We start from the raw sequence: 18,794 nt of genomic DNA, 5'->3' as shown, positions 1-18,794 counted from the left end.
AGCCAAGATGACAACAACCATGCAAAAGAGCAGGAAGGGTGGAAGAAAGATCCTGCAGTGAGAATTCAGTCCGAATTAGAAGAACTAAAACATCTTATTCTAGGCCTACAAGCCCAAGTGGCTTGTCTTCAAAAAAGTATTGATAATAAAGGTAAGAGGTGTTGCTGCATAATGTAAAAGCCCATGTAATGTCATTATTGGTAACACTGTAATAAAGACAGTATTTTTGTTTTACTTTCCTCTCCTGTAGCAAAAGTTCCTGAGCCCTGCTTGAATGCTACAGTGACCTGTCCTGAAACGGATCATGAGCCTAGGTCAAGAACAGATGTGAGCAGTGATGACTCGCCTAGGGACATTCCAAAGGTAACGATTTTATGCCTCTCATTAGGTTAAACATTTAAATGTAAATCTTATGATGATGTTATCAATTATCTTAAATTATCTAAGTACATAAACATGCATAATAATCTGAGATGGTGGGGGCCATAGCATGTTGATCTGACACACATTGTTTTATTGCTTGTTTTTATGTTTTCATAATTTGAAGGTAAAGATTGGCCCTAATACATTTATCAGTCCCTGCCAATACTCATTCATTAAATGGGGGGATTTTAAAAAGGCCATCTAAGAACTGTGCATGGCGGTCTTTGGGAGGCAGGTGCTTGCAAGTCTCAGTGTGACTGGCAGAAGGTCCAATGCCTTCAAAGAAAAAGAGGCCAAGCCACAACTTGACCCTGCAAAAATTACTGACATACTTGGTAAGCAAAACATTCTTAAGAATGAGCTTTATACAGTAATTTCACTCTCAAATGTTTTTGTAAAAAATATAAAGACTGTTAACCTGTTGTTGTTGTGTTATTTTTTACAGAATTCATGAGTGCCAAATCTGGAATCTCCAAAGCAGAAGTGAGAAAACTTATTGCTCAAAAATGCACAGATGAGGAAAAGTTAGCAAGGAGGAGAAAAGCATCAGCATGAGATGAAGGTATGTTTGAAGATGTCTCAGTTTTGGCAAAGCCATATCAGCAGCTTGAAAATAGAGACATGCCTCATACAAAAGTATATTAATTTGGTCTTTCAGTACTACTGTGCTTGATTCACATGTCATCCAGTATGACAGTAGACTGATATCTTTCTCTTGAACCTTATCTCTCTCTCTCTCTCTTGTAGAAGGAGGACAAGCTATTAAGGGGTTCCACAAGAAGGCAGCTGGATCCATTGTATTGTTTTTATCAGTAATAAACTAAAGTGTACAATTATTAATGTCATGTTATTCTTCTATTATCCATGTGATTTAACACAATTCAAGGTAACACTTTTATTTCATGTTTCATAGTGTGGCTAACTTAATTAAGTTACCCCTGTTTTTTCACAAGACAAACTTGCATAGCTGCCTAAATCTTACTGACACATTTTGTACTCCATAACATAGCTAAATATTTCTGCAGTACATGATCTTATAAGAAAATGAAAGGATAATATCCCATTTAAAATCCTATAAGATTTTGGAACCAATCCTATTGGATTTAAAGGATTTTTTCTTATAGGATTTATATCCTATAGGAATATATCCAATTGGACTGGTTCCAAAATCTTATAGGATTTTTTAGGGGATTTTTCTATCGGAATCCTATAGGACTTTTTGACTAGGGATAGGCTACAATTAATACGACGCCTAAAAATAAACCTAGACAGGCAACTTCATATCACCTTCTTCTATTGTAAATTGTTGTAACATGATCATTCCTTAATCCATTTGCATTACAGTGAGGAAGATGGGTTGGCTACAATTTCCGTGATGACGTTGTTTTGGTCATGGGACCACAACAGATCTCAAGTGAATTTTCATTTTAACAGTTTGTAACCTTTTGCAAGTGAGAGTTTTGAAATATATAGCTACCACATGGATTTCAATCACGCACAATATTAAGTGTTGATTCCTAGCGGGAATCAACACTTAATTGAGTGTTGATTCCCTCCTTGAGTCACCACCGTACCGCGGTGGAGGGGTTTGCGTGTCCTAGTGATCCTGGAAGCTATGTTGTCGGGGGCTTCATGCCCCTGGTAGGGTCACCCAAGGCAAACAGGTTCCAGGTGAAAGACCAGACAAAGCGTGGCTCAAAAAACCAACCATGAAGAAACACAACAATGGTTCTCAGTTGCCCCTGCCCGGAAGCGGGTCACCGGGGCCCCCCCCCTGGAGCCAGGCCCGGGGGTGGGGCTCGATGGCGAGCGCCTGGTGGCCGGGCCTTTTAATAATAACTGTATTGATACAACACATTTTCGTACAGAGATTGCAGCTCAAAGACCTGTCCATAAAAATGCTAGTGAGGAAAGATACTATGCAGGTCTACTTTTGCCGTGATCTATCCCCCCCCCACACACACACACTGAAGCAGCACAGCTGGCAGTGGATGCTTCTAGGACTTCGGCCTCCTGGCCATGAACTTCCTCTGCTAGCCTTCCTCGCTGCTAAGAGAGAAGACCAGGTAAAAGAAGGAGAGACACAGTTGAAAATTTGCAGCCAATTCTAGATATGATGTTCATTCTTTGTATTCTAATACAAGATCATTTTCATAGGTTTACTTTCTACAACAATGACATGTCATGAACAAGTGAGTAATTATATCACCTTGCTCCATTAATAAAATACTGAAATATAAAATACATATGTAATTCAGATTGAACTTCAGGTACTTCAGCCTTCAGGTACTAAGACAACAACAAAAAATTGTAGCTTCGAACCAGAATTGCATTTACACAGGTATATGTAGTATTACACATATGGTATGCATACCAATATACAGTGAGGGAAAAAATGCTGATTCCCTGCTGATTTTGAACGTTGTACTAAGTTAGGTTTTGCAAAGGGGTCAAATACTTATTTCACTCCTTAAAATGCAAATCAATAAAAAAAAAATTGACATGCGTTTTTCTGGATTGTTTTGTTTGTATTTTGTCTCTCACTGTTCAAATAAACATACCATAATACAAAATCAGCAGGGGATCCAAAAACAATCCCCTGACTGTACATGCACTGTAAGTAAATACATAATTATATGTAGTGAGACATGTAAATATGAAGTGACTAGGTATGTGGTATGGGTGTAGTTTTGTAGTTGTATGTGTGGTAGTGCAGTTTCTGTACCTGTTGGTGCAGAAGCAAAGAGGTGGGGGACAAACAGTCTGGTTGGGGTCCCTGGTGATGCCCCGAGCCCTCCGCAGGCTCTCTTCAGGAAGATGAGGGACCAGGAGAGCTCCTCAGAGGTGTGGACAGCCAGGAATTTGAAACTGGAGACATAGAGTTAAATTGTATTAAGCTAACACCAGTTTTACAGTAGTATTTAGTAGATCAATATCTCTATATTAAGAATTCTTGAGGTCAAAAGTTACTTTGAGAGAATACATGTGAACATTACAGGCTAATAGTGACATCAAGAGTCAATGAGTGGAAAACAAATACTTGTGCATGTTTGTAACATATTCCCTCTGCTACTTATGTACACACAGTACTGGATATAACACATTTAGCATAAAAGTACAGGCCTACAATGTAGATTTCCCAATGTAAAATACATTGCAGTGCAATCATGTGAACAAAATCATCTTAACAGCAACGGGTACATTATAATCAGTGACAAAACAAGTGTTATTTGTTGCATGTTATTAACATTTACTGTTACATTTATTCATTTCACATTTACATTTATTCATTTAGCAGACACTTTTATCCAAAGCGACTTCCAAGAGAGAGCTTTACAAAGTGCATAGGTCACTGATAATAACAACAAGATAGCCCCACAGCATTGCGGGTAGTCAAAAACAAGAAGTACATATTGTGAACAACCAAAAAATAGTGCTTAAGGGAAGAAACCATAAGAGCATGTAGTTAAACAAGTTAAATTACACAACATTAATCTCTAAGTGCAGGTGTACCTGTAGAAAAACAATAAAAATAGGAAAACTAAAATAGAATACAACAGTTTAAACCAGCTACCACTAACCAACAAGAGCAACAGTCTAAGCAAGAGTCATTGTGATCCTTGAGGAGACTAGCGTTGGGTTCAGCAAACCATTCCTAAGTACCATTGTACTCCCGGAACAAGTGCGTCTTGAGCCTTCTCTTGAAGGTGGAGAGACAGTCCGTGTCTCTGATGGAGGTGGGGAGTTGATTCCACCACTGGGGTGCCAGGCAGGAGAAGAGCTTGTGCTGGGACCGGGCGGTCTTGAGAGGTGGGACCACCAGGCGGTTGTCTGAAGAAGACCGTAGGTGGCGGGTGGGGGTGTAAGGCTGCAGGAGAGACTTGATGTAGTCGGGCGCAGTCCCGTTCACTGCTCGGAAGTTTGTTACAAATCGGAAGTCTGTTACAAATTTGACTGGTTCATCCGACTCTGTTGTTCACACTTCTCTGATAACATTGGTTATGGTTACCATACATGAAGTCACTTCTTTTAATGTCTCCATTTATATTAGTTACAGAGCTAACTAATTTAACACACCAAAACATAGTGTTTGGCTATGTGTTTATACAGCCTGAGGGCACGGTCCCGGCCGTCTCGTAGATGGTAAAGAATTTATAATACATGACAATACAATTCTAGTGAATATAGCAACGGGAACAATGCTCGCACGACTTTATAAGGATGCATGTATTAAAGTTATGTATTGTGCTTATTAAATTGATATCTTATGAACTTAGAAGTGTGCTCAGGCTTAAACATTGTGTCTCACACAGGGTGTGGGAAACAGGCTGTATTTTGTATCGTTATCTCTCCATTTCAGAAGCAACCTTGAAACCAGGCTGAGACAGCACCCAAGCAGGTGGGATGCGTGGGGAAGAACAAACTCCCTGATGCACAAGAGAACAAGCTCAACCCTTCTTTGATATTTCTGTTTCAATTGCACTGTATAATATATGCTGGGGCAGGGACAGATAGTCAGTTGGACTTTGTGAACCACCCCAAACTCTGTTGCGGGTAGGGAAACGTAGACAACCCCAGAGCTCTGTACTTGTTAATTTCCAACTGCTGCATTACAGCTGATATTATTGGATCTCTGTGACTCCAGACCACACTTTCTAGAACACATATTTGTGTCATTGATTACCATCATTACATAATGGATTAGACACAAAGATTTTGAATCCTTCAATGGTTTAGCAACATATTCAAATGCTAACGTTATTCTTTCGCAGTTGATGGTGGTTTTCAGCAAGATAAGACAGAGAGAGATTAAGAGACTTTTAGAATATAGTTAGGGTTGATAGTTGGTAGTTTAATAGTTGAATTTAGTCGTTTAATATTTTATATACAGTAGTTTTTGACAATTCTTGTTTAGTGTTCCGGTAGCGTTAGAGTATAGTTAGTTAGGTTAGCTCTAGGTTGTTAGTATTTTTAAGCGAAGCTCATAAAGCTAGCTGTAGACGTGTACAGTAACTTACAGTAGTGTTTTTTATATTTCGTGTAATTTATTGTTTAATAGCAGTGTTTTACAGTTTTCAAGTCCACAACGTAGCTGAAGTCTAGGTTTTAGCGTCAGTTACTGAGAGGCAGCTAAATCTTTTTTTGCGTCATGGACGTCCATAGACTGACGGCGATGGCTGCTGATCTTTGCATGGATGGACGGACGGCGATGCTGTTCAGAGTGCCGTGTCCGCTCGCCATAACTCCGCTCGCCATAACGGACGTCCCTGCTAATCCATCGCTCTCCAAAATATATGCTCCCTCTATGGACGGCACTCTGAACAGCATCGCTGTCCGTCCATCCATGCAAAGATCAGCAGCCATCGCCGTCAGTCTATGGACGTCCATATGGACGTGCATGACGCAAAAAAAGATTTAGCTTCTACTGCAGTTACTAGTAGGTTAGATACAGTACCCAAGGCTGACCATCAAACGACAACGCAATTTATTGGCAGGTGAGTACAACATAGCCACTACACAATGTTATTACCGTTTCGTATTTACGGTTAATGTGGGTCTGAGGTTTTAAGCTATTTACATTTAGGAATCTCAGTAATCTAATTTTTTCTAAAGATTGGTAAGGTCAGGTTCGCCTATGCTAAATATGACAGTTGAACTTCGGAGCTAACGGCTAAAATCACACACATTGCGCGAGCGAATGAACTGGCTAGAGCTAGCGAGCTGGGAGTCAATGTTAACTTACACATAGCCTTACGAAACTGACGGTAACCTTTCAAATACACGATCATGGATAAACAAATATTCATGTGACAATACAAATATTAATCTACTATGCATATATGGGGTTCCATTTGTGCCAAAAAAAGTTGAAGCTTTTGTACAAAGGATCTTGGCGATTGCTTTGCTCTCAGTCGTTTACTTCGCAGCAGTTCTTGTGATTTGCAGCGTACCATTTGTGCCAAAAATAAGTCGATGTTGCGTTTACAATGTGCCACTTCACCTGTCGTTTGCTGTGGTCGTTGCTTTTGTCTTTGGCTATTGCTTTGCTCTCAATCGTTTACTTTGCAGGGTTGCGTTTACAATGTTCCACTTCACCTGTCGTTTGCTGTGGTCGTTGCGTTTGTCTTTGCATCTTGACGATCACGTGGATCCTTACAGTTAGGCCTACTTGCAGTTACGTAGTTACGTACACTGGTTTGCAGCGCTAAAACTATTTTTTATGTGGATTTTATTTGTCTAAGCCTCCAATCATCAAAACAAATTTTAGGGTATAGTATAACCCCCCCCCCAAAATAACCAGACGGCTGATGGATAATGTATGTGTTATATCATGTTACGTTGTTATGTTCACACAGCCTACAGTCCTTATGTCAAGTTTTCAAAATGTCATGTTTCAGACTCATCTTAATATTGACCCAATTCATTTGTGAATATTTCAACAATTCCACGCAATACACTACAATAAACTATAAAAAATATGAGTTAAAAAAATATACAGACAGAATATAAAGACAACCTGCCAGCTCCTAACACATAAATGATCCTTACTTACCTTTGTATTTGATGTGATATTAGTTTTATTTTATACTCAAGGAGGTAACTGCATAATTGAAACACTATTTGACTCAACAGTCAAAGTTTTTATTACAGCAAAACCATCCAAATCTGAACAGCTTTCAAATACAATGATTCATACTCACTTAACATACCTTTTTTATTATAATAAAATGTTAAAAACAACAAAATTGTGACCCTAACTAAAAAAAATCCACAACTGTGGATTGAAGGGCAAATAATGGGTTGTAATCCAATTTGTGTACCCACAAATAATGCTGGTAATGCTGAACATTTTCTTATTTTTTCTGCATCCTTTGCTGATCTTTAGAAGCAAGATGGAATTAGACATAATTATCTAGACTTTGGACAAAAGTGTGTGGACATTAATACAGAGCTGAAGTGAAAAAACACTACTGGCCTGCACAGAGCCCCAACCTCAACACAACAACCTTTGGGATGAATATGGCAGGTCTCATCAGTGCACGATTACACTAATGCTGTTCTGGCTGAATGAAAGCAAATCCCATAGGGAGGGAGCTGATGTTCAGTTCCCTCTAAAGGTACTGGGAAAGGATAGTGCCCAGGAAGCGGAAAGACTCCACAGTGTTGACTAGGGAGTCGGACAGGGTGATGGGGGTGAGTGGGGCTATATTCTTCTTAAGTACACAACCATCTTGACTGTCTTAAGAGCATTGAGCTCTAAGTTGTTCTGGCTACATCAGGTCACCAGGTTGTCAGCTTACCACCTATAATCAGACTCGTCCCCACCAGAGATGAGCCCAATGAGGGTGGTGTCGTACGCAAACTTCAGGAGTTTGACGGACAGATGACCGGAGATGCAGCTGTTGGTGTACAGGGAGAAGAACAGAAGGGAGAGGACGCAGCCCTGAGGAGATCCGGTGCCGATGGACCGGGAGTCAAAGACTTGTGTTCCCAGCTTAACGCACTGCTTCCTGTCAGACAGGAAGTCTGTGATCCACCTGCAGGTGGAGTCGGTCACTTTCAGCTGGGAGAGCTTGTCCTGAAGCAGGGCGGGGATGATTATGTTGAAGGCAGAGCTGAAGTCCACAAACAGGATCCTGGCGTAGGATGCTGGGGAGTCTAGGTGCTGGAGGGTGAAGTGGAGGGCCATGTTGACTGCGTTGTCTACAACACTGTTGGCTCTATAGGCAAACTTCAGGGGGTCCAGTAGAGGGTCTGTGATGGATTTGAGGTGTGCCAGCACCAGGCGCTCGAAAGACTTCACTACCACAGTAGTGGCAATGAAGGAACCCTGTACTATAGTTTTATAAATCTGCAATGATTCTGTGTTCTAGAAGCGACCAGGGCAAGTGCTGCTCCCCTCAAGACAATTACACAGTCAGCCAAAAAGAGCCACAGAACCTGGACTTCCAGTTCCTTCTCTCCTGCCACAGGATTATTTGACAAAAATCAAATTGTTATTCAAAACAATTATTTGAATAATTGTTTACCTCAAATAATGTTAATGGAATGTTTCAGTAAAGCTGAACTACTAACTAAAGCAGGTGATCAGGACGAATACTGACCGTCATCCTCTAATAGTTTATTAACAGATTTTATTAAAATAAAAAAGGTATGTTAAGTGAGTGTGTTGTATGTTTAACATAAAATCAACTGACTGTTGAGTCAAATAGTGTTTCAATTATGTAGTTACCTCTGAATATAAAATAAAACTAATATCAGATATCAACTAATAATATAATATGGGGTTCCATTTGTGCCAAAAAAGTTGAAGCTTTTGTACAATGGATCTTGGTGATTGCTTTGCTCTCAGTCGTTTACTTCGCAGCAGTTCTTGTGATTTGCAGCGTACCATTTGTTCCAAAAATAAGTAGATGTTGCGTTTACAATGTGCCACTTCACCTGTCGTTTGCTGTGGTCGTTGCTTTTGTCTTTGGCTATTGCTTCGCTGTCAGTCGTTTACTTTGCAGCGTTGCGTTTACAATGTGCCACTTCACCTGTCGTTTGCTGTGGTTGTTGCGTTTGTCTTTGCATCTTGACGATCACGTGGATCCTTGCAGTTACGTAGCCTTAGCCTGGCTCTGCCCTCCTATGTTCTTCCGCTCAATTTGGATTTTGCTTCTGTACTAGGTCTGGGATGTCGGTTCTGAAGTCGGTTTCCAGAAACACATTTTTTGTAGGTCCAATCAGCGAACAGAGGGAGTGGCTGAGAACGATGACGTTAATGTCGTGCACTTGTTTGAGTAGTTCAGTAATGGCGGCGGAGAAAGATGCGAGCGAAACTATTCTGCGGTTGTGGCAACGCTGCCGAATATAGGTTAAAGCCGGAGCAAGAACATTCCTTGCAGAGTTTTGTTGGTGGCCATGATGTTGTGGCCCTCCTTCCCACGGGGTTCGGGAAAAGTTAGATTTTCCAGCTACGGCAGCTAGCTCCGTTACAGTAGTGGTGAAGGAGTTGGCTAAGGCGAACGCTTGCGATTGGCTATGGCAAATCAGAGTGGCTCTGGGTGGATCCAATAGTTTTAAACTTCAACAGAGGACCCACCTTCAAGGAAGTTAACGTTTGTCAATCGACACATCCCAGACCCTCTGTACAAATGAAATGTACGAGGGTCTGGTGAGGGCCAGGCTAACGTAGCCTACCTGCTGCCTTTAAATCGGATTTCTCCTGCTGCCGATTTCATTGGTTTGCAGCGCAAAAACTTTTTTATTTCGATTTAATTGTCTTAACCTCCAATCATCAAAAACGAATTTTAAGAGTATAAAATCACCATATAGCAGGATAATGTATGTGTTACATTGTTATGTGGCTTCACACAGCCTAGGCTACAGTGCTTATGTGAAGTTTTCAAAATGTTATGTTTCAGACTCATCTTAAAATTGACTCAATTCATTTGTGAATACCTCAACAATTACGCACAATACAGAACAATACATTTTGGATTGTTTTATAAATAGTAGCCTATAGTGGGGGTCAAATGGCTGAGCGGTTAGGGAGTCTGGTTATTAATCTGAAGGTTGCTGGTTCGATTCGGGGCCGGGAAAATGACGTTGTGTCCTAGGGCAAGGCACTTCACCCTACTTTCCTCAGGGGAATGTCCCTGTACTTACTGTAAATCGCTCATAAGAGCGTCTAATAAATGTAAATATGACTGAAAAATCTATTTACATAAGTATCCCGACAGATTATAAAACAATGTGCTGGCTCCTAACACATAAATGATCCTTACAATTTTATTAGTTGATATCTGATATTAGTTTTATTTTATATTCAGACGTAACTGCATAATTGAAACGCTATTTGACTCAAGAGTCAGTTGATTTTATGTTAAACATACAACACACTCACTTAACATACTTTTTTTATTTTAATAAGATCTGTTAATAAACTATAAGAGGATGACGGTCAGTATTCGTCCTGATCGCCTGCTTTACTTAGTAGTTCAGCTTTACTGAAACATTCCATTAACACACTGTAAACCCGGATTTCGCTTTTTTGTTATCTTAACAAATATTTTCTTGTCAATATGACATGGGTGTGTGTAGAAAGTTGATATAACTTCAAATAATCAATTAACAGCGCCTCAACTACATGGAAGTTAACCAAATTGAAAATCAATGTTATGTTAGCTAGAAAGTCCTAGTTGAGTTAAAAAACCAGGCTAAAATTGGTCGTTTATGCGTCATCACGTTGTACGCTGAGAGTCACGTGGTACGACTTCACGCGTGCCTCCATGACTTTGAATCCACCTGGAACGGGAAGGCACTGCCGCCATCTTTTTGGACTCTTTTACTCGACAGAAGGTGAGTGCAAATTCTTATAAACATACATGTAATACTTCTGAAACATTTAATGTGTTTGGTATTCCGTGATACTCGTTAATTGTAAACTTAACTGAAAAAAATGCAAGCTTTACACTGAGCAGTTTTTCTTAACCACTTAACTAGCCTACTAGCTAGCCTACTTAAACATATATGTTCGACAGCACAGTAAATATCGAGTGTAATGACATTAAATTACATCGAAAGTTGTACTTTTCATTGTCACTGGTGGCAAAAAAACGAATTAAAAAATGTCAACAAGTAGGCCTAACGCTAGCGTTTTACACGAGGCGGCACCGTTAAAATGGCTGCCGGATTGTGGCCTACACACAGCGCCCTCGTCGCCTGTTAGTTCAAACACCAGAAACGACGTCTCCGCTCCAGTCAGCGATGCCAGAGCTGGGCATCGCAGACTCATGGGTTAGTAACAACCGCATCATATTTTAATTTTTTTAATAGTCCATTTCCTAGTGGCATTTGTGAACTAAACGACGTCGGCTCTACAACTGTTTATAGCGTCGGGAGTTATTTCTCATTTTAGTGTCTGCCTACTTGCTGTGCTTGTGTGAGGAGAAGGGAGGGGAAAGAGTGGAGTGCTCTAATGCCACCTCCACTTCGCTTTCTTTAACTGTTTTAGTTAACCTACATTTAAGACAGGGGAAGAACGCTGATAGGAAGTGCGGGCAGTAGAGCACAATACATCCGACCGGTGTTGTTTATTTTTCTCTGTCTCTCCGTGTTGTATTTATTCTTGGCTGGCCGCGGACCTGTGCGCGCGCACACACGCATGACAAGGTTGAATTGGACCATAGCGTTATTCAGCGGTCTTCAATAGCTCCCAATAGATTTAAAGTATTGTAAATGGAACTTTGCCATTTACAAGACCGGTGCACGTGGCATGCTTTAAGATGCCCCTTTGAATAGAAATGAGAAAGTGCTATATTTGTTATGAATTGCCCTGGCATTTTAAGAATCATTAACAAATAAATCAATACAAATAAATCAATATCAGCTTAACTGTCTTTTACACTGAACTTTTAGACTTATTATGGAGATATGTGTACTGTTGTATGTAAATAGGAAATGGTTATTTAACTACCAAGTCACATATCTGTCCTAATTCTAATCCTAATTCTCCTTTTTTCTCCCTTCTGTTTCCAGTTTTACATGCTGAAAATGCAAATGTAGGTTTTTTATTTTGTAAATTTATTTGAGAAATATAAAATGCTTATTAAAGTAAAATATCTTTCCTAATTATCTTTTCTTTCTTTTTCCAGGTCTACATGTTTTGAATGCAAACGTAAATGCGGTGGATTTGTAAGTATTGTACTTACTTCTCAGAAAATCGTAGAAGAATAATTGAACATTATAGAGCTGTCCATGGACATTTTGGAAGAAACTGTCCATTGCCCTGTATCTACAGTGACTGTCATCTAGTTTTCCGATCACAACAATCTCTGAAAAACCACTTGAGACAACATGGAGTTTCACAGCATGGACCTATTGGACATTTAAACTTTAAAATTAACTGTCAGTTATGCAATTTCAATGATCCAGTGACTATAAAACAGTATTTCTCTCATCTTGGGAAACATCTTAAAAGCAAAGAGACTGTTACCTGCCCCTTAAATCGTTGTTCTTTCAAATCAAGTGTTTACTCTACCTTTACTTCACACAAAAGTCGTTTTCATAACAATGTCACACTGCAAGACTTGAAATCTGAGCTTGTTATTCAAACAAATGTAAATGAGGAGCACCTGGTTGATCAAGTGCAGTCAGATATCAGTGATGCTGAATTTTCTGGGGGTGAGAATATAACTGAGCAGGAGGTTAACACTGATACAGTTCAGGCAAGACTTGCATCTTTATTTCTGCGATTGCAAACAGTTTTGCATGTCTCAAAGACAGCGGTTCAGCAAATAGTTACAGAATTGAGGGATATTGGTGTTTTAGTTGGTGAGCTAAACAAAAACACTCTTGATAAAGCATTGAGGCAGCATGGTTGTACCATTGATGAAAACACTTTAAATATAGTTAAAGATACTTTGTGCCAGGCTAATCATTTTAGCTGTCTTTCTGAAGGTGGGTCTTTGGGAACTGACAAAAGAAGGCTATCATTTTTCAAAGAGAACTTCAGTGTTATTAACCCAGTTGAATTCGTTTTAGATTTGTCATCAAAACGAACATTTGTTTATGTGTCAATCTTGGGTGTTCTTCAAGTATTGTTAAATAGGGGTGATGTACTTGACAGAGTTTTAGAAGAAAGCCAAAAATCACAATCTGGCCATTATACATCATTTTCTGATGCATCATACTGTAAAGAAAATCCACTTATTTCTGGTGAAGATCTGAGTATTTCTCTGGGCTTGTATATTGATGATTTCGAAGTCTGTAATCCTTTAGGGACATCCAGAAAAAAACATAAATTGTGTGCCATCTATTGGATAATTGCTAATTTACCTGTAAGAGACAGATCATCATTATCTACTATATATCTGGCTGCCCTATGCAAAAGTCAAGATGTTAAAACATTTGGTTACAGTCCAATTGTTCAACCATTACTAAGAGATCTAAAATTGCTTGAAAATCAAGGAATTTACATCAACAGATTGGGAACTAGTGTCAGAGGCACAGTACTCTACATTTCATCAGATAATTTGGGGGCACATTCTTTTGCTGGCTTTCAAGAATCATTTAATGTTGACAAGTTTTGCAGATTTTGCCTTGCAAGTCGTAAAGATATTCAAACTTGTTCTGTAAGAAGTGGTGCATTTGTATTGAGAACAAGAGAGTCGCATAACCTAGACCTCTCTGAGCTTAAAGAAAATGTGACTTTGAAAAGTGTGAATGGGGTAAAAAGGGACTGTGTTCTAAATGAGCTACAGTACTTTCATTGCATCACAGGGTTTCCACCTGACTTTTTGCACGACCTGTTGGAAGGCATTGTACCCTTTGAGCTGTGTTTGTGTTTGAAAAAATTAATTGATAAGAAATATTTCACTGTAGATTATTTAAATACTGCCATACAGCACTTCCCTTATAAGTTCTCAGACAAAACCAATTGCCCTCAGAAGATTCCAGTAAATTTTCATTTGGTTGGAACAATAGGAGGGAATGGCCATGAGAATTGGACTCTGTTAAGGTTGTTGCCATTAATTATTGGTGATGTTGTTCCTGAAAATGATAACGCTTGGTCTGTGATTCTCGAACTGAAAGACATTGTTGAAATCTTGGTATCGTCCACTTTCACAGAAGAAAGCCTCTCTTACTTGGAAGCAAAGATCTTTGAACATAGGACACTTTTAATAGAAGTATTTCCTGATGTAAAACTCAAACATCATTTCCTTGAACATTATCCCTGTCTAATTCGATGCTTTGGACCTGTGGTTGACTTCTGGACATTTCGCTTTGAAGCTAAACATAGCTTTTTCAAGAAAGCGGTCCGTGATCTAAATAACTTCAAGAACATTGTTTTGTCCTTGGCCAACAGACACCAACTTATGTTGTCATACTTTTTTGACATGCCGTGCCTGTTCAAGCCAGCAGTGGAAGTAGAAAGAGCAACATACAGTTCCCTTGAAAATCTGTCAACCTCAGTCAGACAAGCTATTCAGCACAAATTCAGTCATCTGACCAGTGCATCACTTGCAACAACAGCCTTTATACATGGGACAAAATATGTAAAGGGAATGTATGTATCATTTGGAAGCACAAGCGGACTTCCTGATTTCTGTCAAATTCTGTACATTGTGGTAGTGGACAACAAGGCATTCTTTATTCTTCAACCTTTCTCTGCTTGGTACCTGGACCACTTCAGATGTTTTGAAGTTTGCAGCGCTGATGATCTCCAACTGGTTGTGGTCGAACCTGCAGAGCTGAACCACTACGCTCCTCTGTCAGCCTACACTGTGCAAGGAAGACACCTGATTTCTCCGAAGGCATCCCTACTGCACTGAGGTGATAATTTTGCTGATTGTCTTGTGAATACTTGTAATTGTACACTAACCCTGACCCTTGTTGTTTTTTTGTCAGTGAATATCTACTACTATCATGATCTACTACATGTCCGTACTTTGTGAGCAATAGTAAAATCCAATGGTAATACACAGCCTAGGTTCTGTAAACTGTAATGTAAACAAAGGGGCCACCATAGCTAGCAACATGCCACTTTATAGAGCCTAGGCTTTGTATTCCCACTGCATTTTTTTGCAGCAAAGAGTACGGACAGGTAGCAGATCGTGAGGAGAAATTCACTGATTATGATAAGCATTCTCCCCCGAATCGCTGACTCTACCTTAAGCTTTACTGCCAAAATATACAAAATTTGAAAACCAATTTTCAGGTATTTCATTGGGTTTAATTAAGGCATTCAATTTATAGTCTGGCAGAACAAAAATTTAACATTTTATTTCACCTTGAAGTTACTCGTATGATATCCATAGGCCAATTTATGATATCTGATCATGACACAACCATTTTTGTAACATAATTTCTATTTTTTATTAGTTGGGATTCACCATGTTGCTGCGCGTCATCCTTAGCCAAGACGACATCCGGAGGATAACAATTGACAGCATGCCAGAGACTGTTGATGGCCTTCACTTGATGCTGAAGAACAAGCTTGGATTGGAAGGTGACTTGGTGGTGCAGTTCCAAGATCCGGAGTTCGATAATGAGCTTTGCAACTTGAGTAGCATGTCAGAGCTGCCTAAGGACAAAGTGACTTTGAAAGTATACAGCAAGAATCTTGAATCCTATCATACAGACTCAACCTTAGACACGGCAAGCCTATCCACATCCTCTGAGGGAAGCCCCATCCCCTCTACCAGTCATACCCGTCAGCTGCCACAGCCATTTGACATCCCTACTTTTTCGTATGATGTGGAACTTAAGTTGAAGAAAGGAAATGAAGCCTTCCATGAAGATGGAACCCTTCTTGATGTGTCCAAAGACACAAAATCAGACATTTTGGATAAAATAGCGGAAGCCATCTATGTCCACAACGCATACCCAACACGTGAAGATTATGACTTGGTGTCACAAGCTCTCGTCGACAAACATCCCTGTCTGAGGGAACCAGGATCTGTCAGCGGTTGGTACTGTTGGAAATTTAGCTTGAAGTTCAAAATGGGAAACTTCAGACAGAAGCTACGATTGGCTGGATGCCCAGAGCTCAAGATCAACTCACGCTCTTCAGGTACACCTGGGAAAGGAAAACTTAAGAGGGCCAGAAAATCTGAAGTCAATTTCCTGCCAGACATTCCAGTGGGAAAAACACAACCTTCCCTCGAAGAGGAAAGAACCGAGATGGTCACCGAAATGAAGAAAAGGAAAATTGATTGGCAGAAAATAAAAGGATTGATGACCAGCACTTTTTCTTTACGGAGAAAAGAAATTGTGGAGGATGAGCCACCTGTGGCGGATGTCAGAGAAAGATGGCCGGCACTGTTCTCTGAACGTCAGGTAAAAGTATTTTTCTATTTCAGATGCGGTTAGGTGGATCAGATTTGAAATTGCTTAAGATTTGCTAAATAATTTATTTAAGAATGGTTAATCAGTCATGAATAATTTGGTATAAAGAATGCATCGATTTAAAACATGTTTTTCTGCAACAACAGTAAAGTAATTGAATTTACAGCCAACCGCTTGTGTTCCTTTGCTTTTTTCTGCCTACCAGATTGAAGCAGAGTTTGCTCGCCTTACGTCTGTTGACCTGAAAGACTCCCTCTTCGCTGGCCTTGACAAGTATCTACTGAGGTTCCTTGGGGTGTACAGGGCCAGGATGGGTCTGGTGGAGCTGAACAGCCTTTTGAGGACTCTGGACATTGACGTCCGTGGATAAGTCTGTTTACACAAAGCCAATTAAATCTACCTAATCCATTTTTTGTCTATCTATCTAGTCCATAACCTTCCCATGTGTTACAGATCATAGAGCAATAGTTTCAAAACCTCTTGTAGACTCACATTTTGAGCTAGAACTTTTGGCATACTTCTATAATGAAAAGTTATTTATTTCATTTTAGTCCAATAGCCATCTTTTCCGAACATATTGACTATTTCTGAACTGAAACAAGTATGAAGACTTAAGTAGAATATATAACATCACTTAGAATTATATTCTGATTTCTGGTCTAAGACATCCCATCTGTATGTTTATTATTTTTACAGGGTTCCAACCAAAGGCAAAGGGCAGTTGTTTTGATGGGGCTCCCCCACTACTTAAAAGATGGGTCCACACTGTACAAGAAAGTACAGGTATGTTTTTCAATAATAATTTACCGGACCACACCAGATAAACCAGCACCACACATTCTAGAGCGGCAGAAGTGATCATTGAGAGGGATTATTAGTGTGACTCTACTTTGTTTTATCGTAAATGTTCCATACTCTGCCTTTAATCTGTTTAAAAATGTCCCACGTGATTTTATTTGTAATGCTTCTCCCAATTCATATTACAATTAAAGAAAAGTTCCAATATATCTTGTCACAAGTGTTTGAACCATACTTAATGGATCACAAAATAAATTATCTACATTTTTTGGGAATTTATTTAAATTGGCCAATATGGCAGAATTGTGCACTCCCTAATATTGGTATCTGTTACTGCTGTTGTTATGAAACCTGAAATTCCCCATGGGTATCAGTAAAGTTTTATATTTTTTTTACATATTTGTCCACTTTGTGTAGGTCACAGATGCAGAGGAGGACTGGACAAAGGGAATGGCAGTCGGCATCCTCATGGTGGCACAGATTGATGAGCTGGTCCGTTTCGCAGTGGTCCTCGAGGAAGAGATCATCTTTCCAAGCATAAGTGATTTCCCAACTGCTGTGGCACTGCTGATGGGTCTGCTCTTTGCCCTTAACATCGACTACCCCAGGGGCCTTAGGTACACTTTTGAAGTTATTCAGAAGGTGCTTATGGACATTGGTGGAGGGCAATGCTCTGCCTTGGTTCATGGCTTAAAAAACCGACTCTTGAGGAAGAAAATGTAAGCTTAAAAAGCACAGTTTACGCAAAAGTGAACATTGTTGAGTGTTAAATGGACTCATTTAAGGTTAGGTGTTTGCGATCTGAACAAAGCAAGGTTCTGCATTGGTTCATGGTGTAAGAACTTAAGTTGTTGAAACCGTGCATGTTTAAGAGTTCAAGCAGAGTTTACTGTGTTTTGGTAACAACCAAATGTCACCGCTGTAGAAGATTTAGACACTGTCTAGATGTGGGGGACAGCAATACAGACAATTCTGGGTTGTTTACTTGCTGATAATTTTTTATGCACTTTTTGTAAATCCACATAGTTGCATGGCAACAAATTATTATTTTTTCAAGTTGACACCACCTATATATAATGTGTATTTTTGGTAGTCATTTACAACTTGAAATGCATATTTTCAGACTAGTTTTCCCCCTGCATCCCTTTTTTATGTTTTGTTGCACTATTTGTAAAAGCTAATTGTTGAATGCCAACTAATGTTATCACAATACAAATCTGTAGGAGAAATTTGGGGGAGGAAATAATTTTAGGATTGATACCTAAATTAAATTCATTAAAATAACAAGTATTTGGCGAATATGTGTGCATAATACAATTGGTAACAAAATAATATATGCAGAAAAGGGCTGTAAAAATCCTCAGCAGTACAGATTTGTTATTTTGATGAAATGTCGGTACAGTTGTAACTTGTTACTGTTTTGTATTTTTTTATATGTGAAGATTTCATCTTCAGTAAAAAAAAAGAAAAAGGTAGGCCTACAATAAAACTGTTGGTCTGTGACTGCCAGAATCTCTGGTGTAAAGGCTCGTCATTTACTCTTGAAAAAAAATCCTTAGACGTAATGAAATGTGATGTATGCAGATAATATGTATTGAGCAATGTTTTTACAGGTTAAAAAGAAATATTATCCACTTAGAAATGTAAGTAGATCTTAATAAGAGTATTTAAGATATTGGTAAGTGCAAATAACTAGTACATCAGTTAAATTAACTTGTAAATTTATGTAAACTTGATTG

At 39.3% G+C, this 18,794-nt stretch overlaps 1 protein-coding gene across 4 annotated transcripts; it reads left to right on the top strand.

The window, feature by feature from the left end:
* Nucleotides 1–10,468: 10,468 nt before the first annotated feature.
* Nucleotides 10,469–18,567, top strand: LOC124470556 (sterile alpha motif domain-containing protein 3-like). 4 transcript variants are annotated; one of them, XM_047024530.1, is made up of 8 exons: nt 10,469–10,767; nt 11,947–11,969; nt 12,063–12,102; nt 14,603–14,742; nt 15,292–16,248; nt 16,463–16,615; nt 16,954–17,040; nt 17,473–18,567. In XM_047024530.1, exons 5-8 carry the CDS (start codon nt 15,304–15,306, stop codon nt 17,776–17,778), a joined length of 1,491 nt encoding a protein of 496 aa, XP_046880486.1. In that variant the 5' UTR covers nt 10,469–10,767; nt 11,947–11,969; nt 12,063–12,102; nt 14,603–14,742; nt 15,292–15,303; the 3' UTR covers nt 17,779–18,567. The 4 variants fall into 4 exon arrangements, with proteins under 4 accessions (XP_046880486.1, XP_046880487.1, XP_046880485.1 ...); XM_047024529.1 differs by lacking the exon at nt 10,469–10,767 and having other exon boundaries at nt 10,776–11,969; XM_047024531.1 differs by lacking the exons at nt 11,947–11,969; nt 12,063–12,102; nt 14,603–14,742.
* The last annotated feature ends 227 nt before the right edge of the window (nt 18,568–18,794 follow it).

This window comes from Hypomesus transpacificus, chromosome 8 (assembly GCF_021917145.1).
Source record: "Hypomesus transpacificus isolate Combined female chromosome 8, fHypTra1, whole genome shotgun sequence".
Taxonomy (NCBI): Eukaryota; Metazoa; Chordata; class Actinopteri; order Osmeriformes; family Osmeridae; genus Hypomesus; species Hypomesus transpacificus.
The sequence above is the reverse complement of the archived record's forward strand: the minus strand, read 5'-3'. Positions and strand labels throughout refer to the sequence as shown.

What these genes read in the sequence shown, in the direction of transcription:
- LOC124470556 (XM_047024531.1), top strand. Translation starts at nt 15,304, where the DNA reads ATGTTGCTGCGCGTCATCCTTAGCCAAGACGACATCCGGAGGATAACA. An exon ending in CACTGTTCTCTGAACGTCAG is followed by an intron (nt 16,249 to 16,462) that starts GTAAAAGTATTT and finishes TCTGCCTACCAG; the next exon opens with ATTGAAGCAGAGTTTGCTCG. An exon ending in CACTGTACAAGAAAGTACAG is followed by an intron (nt 17,041 to 17,472) that starts GTATGTTTTTCA and finishes CACTTTGTGTAG; the next exon opens with GTCACAGATGCAGAGGAGGA.